Source organism: Meleagris gallopavo, chromosome 29 (assembly GCF_000146605.3).
Source record: "Meleagris gallopavo isolate NT-WF06-2002-E0010 breed Aviagen turkey brand Nicholas breeding stock chromosome 29, Turkey_5.1, whole genome shotgun sequence".
Lineage (NCBI taxonomy): Eukaryota > Metazoa > Chordata > Aves > Galliformes > Phasianidae > Meleagris > Meleagris gallopavo.
In genome coordinates this window covers 61,944-71,313 of record NC_015039.2, presented here as the reverse complement: position 1 = coordinate 71,313, position 9,370 = coordinate 61,944, and the positions used below count along the sequence as shown (strand labels likewise).

Sequence of the window (9,370 nt, the reverse complement as noted above, 5' to 3'; positions counted from 1 at the left end):
TTTATATTTGAGCAGAGAAGGCTATTTGCAAAGCAAGGTCAGTGCCGTGGACTGAGAGAAGATTCTCCTCAGGAATGTCCAGGCAGAACTTGCCACTCCTGAATAAGCACAAGGGCAAATATATCTCCTGGATAAGGGCAGTGTTGGTGGTAGAGCCACTGTTTTTGGGAAATAGTTTGTTAGAAAGGATTTTGCAAATCTAATAGGAATGATCTGCTTTGTCCTTCATCATTTATTCCATGCCCCATCATGATTTATAAATGTCAGCCTCTTCTGAGGGTGACTGTGTTTCTTTTCTGAGAGCTGAGAGGTGAGTAATGCTGTGTGGATGCAGGATATGGTGCTAGAGAGCTGACCTTTGGCTCAGGGACCAGACTTTCTGTCCAACCCTGTGAGTACACTGCTTCCATAGGTCTTCTATAGGTGCCTTTTCCGATAGGTGTAATTTTGTGTTTCTTCTTTGGACTTATAACACGACAGGGCTAAAATCCCTCTTCTGCCATTACTGATAATGCCCTCACTGCTGCTGTTAAGGTGTTTCAGTGTGGTGGGAGCAGAGCTGAATTGGAGGTCTCAATGCATTAGAGAAAGGGTCATGGAAGTATTGTGAGGATCGGGCTCTGCCAGCCACACTAAGGGCTGTTGTGTTATGGGGACAGGAGAGTGTTTGTGCAAGGGCTTGTGTTGCTGTGAGTGTAGGCTGGGACAGCTTCACCTTTGGAGCTGGAACAAAGCTTTGTGTAAAGCCCTGTGAGTACCGATGGTGGTATTTTATATCTTTACATGGTAATCCAGAAATACCCAGAACAATAATGTTATTTTGTACATTTGGCGATTTTTTTCTGCATATCAGCATGCACAATTTTTTGTCTTCTGACTGGTTATAGCAAACAAGCTGGAGGGTGGAGTGGGAAGAAATAGCAATTGAGCACAATTTTACCACAGTAAAATCCATTTATGATGGAAGGTCAGAGGCAATAGACTGTGTACATGGATGGACACAGACTGTGAGCAGTATGTCCAGGGGAAATGGTCTGATTGAAACACTGATGCAGGTCTCAGAGTAGAATGCCCTTGGCCTTTCCAGAGCTGAGGTCATCTGCATTCCTCTTTCTCAACTTCACCTTCTCTTTCTCAAGACACCAATCAGTGTCTGTTTTATCATGAGTGTGCACAATCAATAGAGATGTGTGTTGCTTCCCAGATGTCTGGGGGGGGCATGGGAGGCTTTCTGTTAAGGTAGGAAATGTTTCATTGTTCTAACTATGACTCCAAGCTGACCTTTGGCTCAGGGACCAGACTCTCAGTTCCATCATGTGAGTATGCAGCTCCCAGAGGTCTTCCATACAAGCTTCTTTCCATAGATGTAGTTTGGTGTTCCACCTTTTGATTTCACATTTGCTGAGCTGGAAGCTCTTGCTTTACATTACAGGCTCCGAGAATGCCCTCACTGCTACAGTTATTGTGGTGGTGGGAGTAGAGCTGAACTGGAGGTCAGCATGCTTTTGGGATTAAGTCACCTTTGGGTATGCAGTGTGCTCTGTGACACTGATTTTTCTAAAACTTATGAGGAATTTACCATTGTGATGGCAACCTAGGGGATAGTATGGATGGATAGGGAATAGGAGGAGAAGTCTTGCTGAGATGGGGATCAGCCAACCACACTAAGGGCTTCCTTATTATGGGGGGAGGAGAGCATTTGCATAAAGGCTTGTGTTGCTGTGAGTGATGGCTTGAGCAGGCTGACCTTTGGAGCTGGAACAAAGCTTTGTGTAAAGCCTTGTGAGTACTGTTGGTGGTATTTTGTAGCCTTGCATGATAATGCACAAATATCTAAGACATTAATGTTAGTACGTACATTAAGGACAGCATGCACAATCCTTTGTCTTCTGTCTGGTTATGGCAAAGCAGAAGTTTCTCTCAGGACATAGGAGAGTATATTTGCAAAGGATGGTCAGAGGTGGTTAATTGAAGGCATGAATTAGAGTGGACGTGAGCCAAGACTTTGGGGTTTTTGAGGCAGCAGGAAACACTGTGGGTATAATGTAGCAGGTGGAAAGATGACATTCGGTGAAGGAACATTGCTGATTGTAAAGCCCTGTGAGTACAAGCACTGAGTCCACTCTGGCACTTTGCAGCCTATGAGGCTACCAGGTTCTTTCTTTCCCTATGGCTTTTCCTTTTTTTTTTTTGCAAACCAATGTAATTTAGGGCTTCTCTTTAATTGGTAAAAATCTGTCTGTATGGCCCCAGAAAATGGTGGTGGATCAAATTAAATCTAGGCTGCAATAGATAGTGCTCCCTAGACTCTCGGTACTGGAGCTCTTCCTGTTTAATATCTTCACTGATGATATGGACCAGAATGCACCCTCAGTAAGTTTCCAGATGGCACAAAGTTGGGAGGAAGTTTTTCTGCCTCAGGGTAGGAAGTCTCTACAAAAGGATCTGAATAGGCTGGATGAATGGAGTGAGGCCAATTGTACCATGTTCGACATGACCAAGTGCTGGGTCCTGCATTTTGTTCCCAACAACTCTGTGCATGGGGCAGGGTGACTGGAAACTGCAGAAAGGGTCTGGAGGTGTTAGAACATAACATCAACCAGTAGTGTGCCCAAGTGGCCATGAAGGCAATTGACTCGCATCAGAAACACTGTAGCCAGCAGGAGCTGGGAAATCATCTTCCCTTCATACCTGGCACTGGTGAGGCTGTGCCTTGAATGTTGTTGGCCCCTTATTAGAAGAAAGACATCAAGGCCCTGGAGCATGCCCAGAGAAGGGCAATGAAACTGTTGAGGAGTCTGGAGCACAAGTCTTATGAGGAGTGGCTGAGGGAGCTGGGATTGTTCAGTCTGGAGAAGAGGAGGCTCAGGGAGACCTGATTGCCCACTACAGCTACTTGAAAGGAGGTTGTGACGAGGTGGGGGTCGGCCTCTTCTCCCGTGTAACCAGTGCTAGGGGCTGGAGGAAATGGCCTCATGTTGTGCCAAGAGAGGTTCAGGTTGGAAAATAGGAAAAAATCCACTCAGAAAGAGTAGTGATGCATTGGGATAGGTTGCTCAAGAAGCGGAGGTGTTCAAGAAATGTGGAAATGTAGCACTCTGGGACATGGTTTAGTGGGCATGATGGCAATGGGTTAATAGTTGAACTAGATTATTTTAGTGGTCTTTTCTAACCATAACGATTCTGTGATTCTAAAAGTAGGGGCTTGGGTTCTCAAGGAGATGGGGTTGCCTTTCTCACAAAGGATGCAGAAGGGCTTATGTTCTTGTGAAGGTGAAAACCACTGTGGGAACTATGGCAAGCTCACCCTTGGACAGGGGACACAACTTCAGGTTCTGCCAAGTGAGTTCAGCTGCCTCCCACTTCCTTGGCTTCCCATGCAATATGTTATGGCACTTAAACTTCCTTATGTGCTTGTTTCTGCTTCTCCCTTCTCTCTGAGCATAGATGGATGTGTGTTCTGTCCTTCCTGGCCTTGGCATTTGCTGGCCTTGAGCCTTGAGGGCTTATGCTGCTTCTCAAGATATTGGATGAGCTTTTTGTTGTGGGAGGAAATGCTGTGTATTATAGCTCTGCATATGGCACAGTGACCTTTGGTTCGGGGACCAGGCTGTCCATACAGCCCAGTGAGTGTTCAGTTTTTCTGTGTCTCCTTTGTCATATTGCTTATGTATCCACTGTAGATATCTCTGTGGCATCCATCTCACCTTACAGAGGTAGAGGAAAAAATAGGTGCTATTTCATTTTATGTAGATGATCTAGCCATCAGAGGACTCTCTGGGAATATGACCTTGCATGAAATCCTACCCAAGTTAGAGATTTGAAATGTGGTCTTGTCCTTAGAAATGTTTCAATGAGGTGGACTTATGCTGTTGAGAGAAAGATGCTTTGAACACCTCTCTCCTGGTTGCTGATAGTCTGTGAGCAAGCAGGAAAGAAGGCAGAGGAACAGGTAGATCAACTTATGCCCAGTGTCTGTATGTGGTAAGAAAGGTGGTGGGGGATGCAAAATTGGGTTTTAGGTTCTGTTTCTTACTTTTTTCCTTTCAGATATCTCAGGCAAGGCCCAGAATTTGCTTGGTGCAACTCTTTCCTGTTAGTTAAGCTAGATAGCTCTCAGTACGTAGACTGTTTTTCTGAGTATAACTGGAGTGGAAAGCACACCACAGTTGCTTTCAGCCTAGAGAAGTGTGGACAGTGACAAAGGGCACCTTATGTGGGTGAGCAGACAGCCATGAGTGGGAGGAGAACTTCCAATAAAGCCAAGCAAGTCCACTGTCAATCCAGCCTTCAGAAAGGCAGACTGTTTCTACCTGAATGTGAGCATTCTACTTGCCCAGGGTGTAAGCAAGGAGGCTACCACTACATCCCCAGTGCTGGTTTCATCTGCTGGCAGCTGAACCCTCTGGGTTTCTGTCAATTGCCATGCTGTTGTGACAACCCTCTCAAATTCACCCTTGGCTCTGCGTCTAAAGCCACCATCTTGCCAATTAGGTGAGTTAATGGTACCATCTCATCTCACAGTCACGTCCTGTGGCTTTGCTCTAGCAATAACACAGGAGAGAAAAAGTAACCTGAGCCCTCACGGAATGCATGTTCTGTTGGTAAATCATAAAGTAGATGGCAAGAACACTACGTTTCGTTTGGCGTAACAGCACGAGTCCAAGCTCTTTTGGGACTCTGGTTGAAAACCAGCGTCAGTGAATGGATGGTATTCTCAAAGAAGCCCCAATCAGATGAACAAGTGTATCTGAAACATTGTTTGGGGAACAGATTCCACTGTGTTCCAGGTAATTACTGTTTTTGAGCATGTTGTGACAGAGCTTTGCAACAGCTTATTGAACAAGGCCGTGCACGAGGCTGACAGAAGTATTTTTGTACTGAAATATGTTGGAGTGTGTATATTGCAGACAAAGTCACATTTGGAAAGGGAACTTTGCTTTCAGTTGTAGCCCGTAAGTAGCCAAGTAGACTGGAAACTAGTATTTGGGTCACTTTTTCTCTCCATACTTTTTGTTTAGTGGAGATAAACTTGTGAGCTAAACTGTGAAATTCTCCAGAAGCTCTTAGAAAATGACCATAGACATGTCTACCATGGCCTTGGCCTCTCTGCAGTATTTCATAGCGTTTAAGTTAACAGAAAAAGACTTCTCCCTTTAATCTAAACTTAGTGGTATGTGGTGGAGATAATGGCATTCCAGATAAATTTGGAAACCTGGTCCTGTTGAAGCTTAAGCAGATTTTGGAGGCTGCAGTGGTGCAGTAGGGGTGGCATTTTCAGAACACGTTCTGCAGAGCTATGTGCCTTTCAGCTTCTATGTCTGAAAAATTCCGGGGTAATTTCTGTTAAGCAATGAATAAGCTTTCTAAATTTAAACTGAATGGTTGCGTTTTCCTTTTCTTGTGATGTCTGAAGTTTACGTGTCTGTGTATTTTAAACCTCATTTTCCAGTGATCCAAAATCACTTGAATTTGGAGATAATATATCTTCCTCAGTATCCTTGATGCTGCTTCCACAGGGCTTGCTGCAGATCCAGATCCTACCCATCTCTCTGGACAAATTCATTGCCAGTTCTGACACTTCACATTTCAGGATAACCAACATGTTGACCTCATCAGAAGAGCTGCTATGTTTGCTACCTCCTTGGCCACGATGTGAATGCTGGTTTGGGAAGGTGGTGTTTGGCAGGAAGGGTAATTTTAACCCTGAGACCTGGTAAGCATTGTAACATGTAGAATAATCTGTAATTTACATTTTCAGTACTGAGCTGGGCACTCAGCTCGATAGATCTACATGTCTACAAATGCAGCAGAATTTTTCCAAGGGCCTCAACTCCTCCACAGTGTTACAGGGGCCTACAAGGCAACAAAACAAAGCAAATACCAAAGCCCTTCAGTGCTTGCTGCCCTCAGGCTCCAGATGATTTTGCTGTTGTCCTTCTGGTACTTGAGTACTTTTTCTGGTACTTGAGCTTGAGTACTTTTTTATGAGATGGCAATAAAAATGGATCTGGAGCCTAAGTATACAGAGACAGTTTGGCATCTTTACTCCCTGTCTGTTGATAAATAATGGGATTTGTGGAGGAAGTGATGGTGTCTGTGCAAAAAGAGATTTTGACAGAGTGTATTGCACTGGGTGTATGATGCAGGAAGACGGGTTCTCTTTGGTTCTGGAACAAGGTTGGCAGTGCTTTCTTGTGAGTACACAATGTCATTTTCTGGAGAAAACGGTCATGAGTGAGCCTGCAGAACAAAATGTGATATTAAATTCAGGGGTAGAGATGCAGATGCATGATGGTGTGTTCTGTCCATAAACATATCCTATAGTCATCATATATTCAAATCATGTTCTGGTAAAAATAATAGTTATATAATTGGGTGTGGATCAATTTGTCCTTTACATGCTTTCTTCTGAACATAGTTCTGGTTTATCTTTTTGAGAGGTCAGTTACTGATCCACTGGAAAAAATTAAAGAGTAAGTGGAGCTAAACTGAAAGTTGATCTTAGTAAGTACATATAACCTACAATTTGACCTTATATAGAGAGAGAGGGAATGAACAAGAAATGCTATACCTGAGCAGGGTGTTAAGCCTCAGTTTTATTCTATTCTGAATTATATCCACATTGCTGTGCAATCCATTAAATTGGGAAAAATCAAAATGTCTGTTTTAAAAAAAGTCCAAATGAAGTTGACAAATTCCTGCTGAATTCTGTGGTAATTAATGTAAATTTACAGACAAAATATTCAAACATAGGTGGGAAAAGATAAGAGGGTATAAGAAGTAGATAGGTCCGGTCCAAATACCAGTCTTCACAAAAACAAGAGCTAACTTGTTAAAATGTCTTAAGTGTATTGAAAATATGGACAAAAAATAATTTTTATGCAGTAGAATATTGGAAGAGTGTCAAGGATGAAATGCTTAGACTTGGAAATTCAATTAAAAAAAAGCCTAAAAGAAATTTAATATAGTTCACTTTCTTTAAAATGTAGGGTTGTACTGTTGTTTACTTTTTCTATGACTTTGGGCCATTATTGCATCAGAGCTGTATGTGGCACAGTGGATTCTGGATGTGCTTGGACGCTGTCTTATTTCTCATACCATCATTTGAAAATCCCTACACATCAGAACATCTGATAGAAGAATAACAGCTGGATTAAACATTTAAATTCCCATATCACAGTCTTTCCATGAAGGAACTGCTGTATTTCATGTTTAAATTTCCTGAGATAGATCAGACAAACTGTAGTTGTGCCTGTGGATGTGATGGCTTCAGGGATGGTTTTTGTTGGCTTGTTTTCCATTGTGTGAACACTGGCTATAAAGTCATCTTTGGAAAAGGGACAGAGTTTACTGTGAAACCAAGTAAGAAACATGTTTATACATGCTTCTGTTTTTTATTGTGGATTTAGACTTGAATAGCAGAGTGGCTTTTCAGATTGTGACTTGGTAGTGAAAGAAACTGTCTAGTTGAAATGCGTAGTCCTGATCTGAATTACTGTATTTTTTCTTGTGTTATCTACCCATTTGATGTATCATGGAAAAAAAGCTGTGGAGGGAAAAGTGGATTGATAGGAAGATGGTCCTCATCAGTTACTCTGATCCTAAACCATGGTCATGTTCTTGTTCCCATCCTTTTCTAGCCCGACAAGGCTTTGTGCGGAAGCTATGGTACCACGTCTAACAACAAAGTCAACAAATAGTTTTGTTTCAGCAGGGATCATAAGCAGCTTCGTTACTAACTATCTGTTGGTACAGTTTAAAAAGTTCTCATCCTTTACTGGTTGTGGCAGGGAACACCAAGGATGAGGAAAAGGTGGGGATACTCAATGTCTTCTTCTGACTTTCAAAGTCAGAGTAGTTATCCTCAGGGTACTCAGCCTGTGAGTTGGGAGGCAGGGATGTCGAGCAGAATACACTCCTCACAATTCTGGAAGAGCATACAAAGATTTTTGCTATACCAGACAGCACTGTGTGTCTACGAATACCTACCAGCTTACGTTTGGAGATGGAACCACACTTGTGGTAAAACCAAGTAAGATTTCTGAGGCTCGGGACTTTGAGTTGTTTGGTGGAAAAATCCAGCCCACCAAAAATAAAGTGAAAGCTTGCTAAAAGAGTAATAAAATCCAGTTCAGATGCAGGTTGTTGCGAAATGAGAATTGCAAGGATTTCATTCTTACTATAGTGTCTGCTAGATATTATAGGACAGAGATCCTCCTCAGTGCAATTATTTAAATTTCACAAGCTATGGAGTTTTGCTATGGGGGAGCATTTAAAATCTGGCAACATAGGTGCATGCAACTTATCTTCCCACTGTGAGTAGTTCCACACTTGCACCATGGTGCAGGCAAGCTTTGTGTCCTGGTGTTTCTCCTGGAAATTTTAAAAAAACTTATATTTGGAGTTGGAGATAACTTCCTTCTGTTTTTCTCCAGATATGTGAACTTTTTTAGCTTAGGTAAATACCTAACTATAAGTATGCTTAGTTTGCAAAATATTCACAGCAGACTCTTTAGTCTATTCTTTCACTTCATCTGAAATAAAATTAGGAATTGGTTCCTAAATGTAACCAAACAGAGACTTCCTTTTAGTTGCTTGAATTTGGAGACATATAATAATACTGATGGAAATTTTATACATATATTCCCTCCTTTGAAAATTGTGCATGTGTTCTCACACCTAACAAACTTTCCTGGGCATTTCCTGAGTCAGAAACCTCATGTTAATTTTTTATTACTTCAATTAAATATCAAGCAAATTTTCAGTAGTCCTGTAGATTCATCAGGGAATTTCTAAATTTGGAAAAGAACTATATAAGAAAAGCAAAGTTGTTCAGGAAGATAGTCAATATATATATATATTTTCTTCCATTGGAGGATAGTAAAAACAATTAAAAATTCTTTACCTGTGTCTTAGATTTTATCTATAATTTCTTAGAAATTCAGTCCCACTTTCCTTTTGGGATGGAGAGTACATTTAATTATGGTCTAGGTTTTGCAGAGGGAATGAGAGAGAGGTGTCACTGGTGTCTGGATTTTGTTCACATTTTAACTAATGATTTAATTATGATCTCATTCTCCATTTAATTTGCAGCAGGGATCTCTTATGGGTTGTATTCTTAAGGAAGGATTCTGCTTGATGTTAGCCAGTGGGTGAGGTTTTGATGTGCTTTGCCCTCATGTCCACTGTGGTGTGAATGTATTTTTCCAGCTACACAGAACATGATACTCAGAGCTTTCATTATGTTAAGCCCACTTTCGACATGCAAAACTAGATAGCCCTGCAAACTGGGAGCATGTTGGTTTATTATGTTATTTATTGTGTAATTGTCTTATTTTTACTCCTTTTTTTTTTCTTTTTCTTTTTT

The 9,370-nt window shown here is 41.6% G+C and overlaps 1 gene segment (V, D, J or C); it reads left to right on the top strand.

The window, feature by feature from the left end:
- The first annotated feature begins 3,230 nt into the window (after positions 1-3,230).
- The window catches only part of LOC104914550, a 16,906-nt gene continuing 10,766 nt past the window's right edge, over positions 3,231-9,370 (top strand). Inside the window, 1 exon segment of the C gene segment in view lies at positions 3,231-3,342. Within this exon segment, the coding sequence occupies positions 3,246-3,342 (97 nt within the window).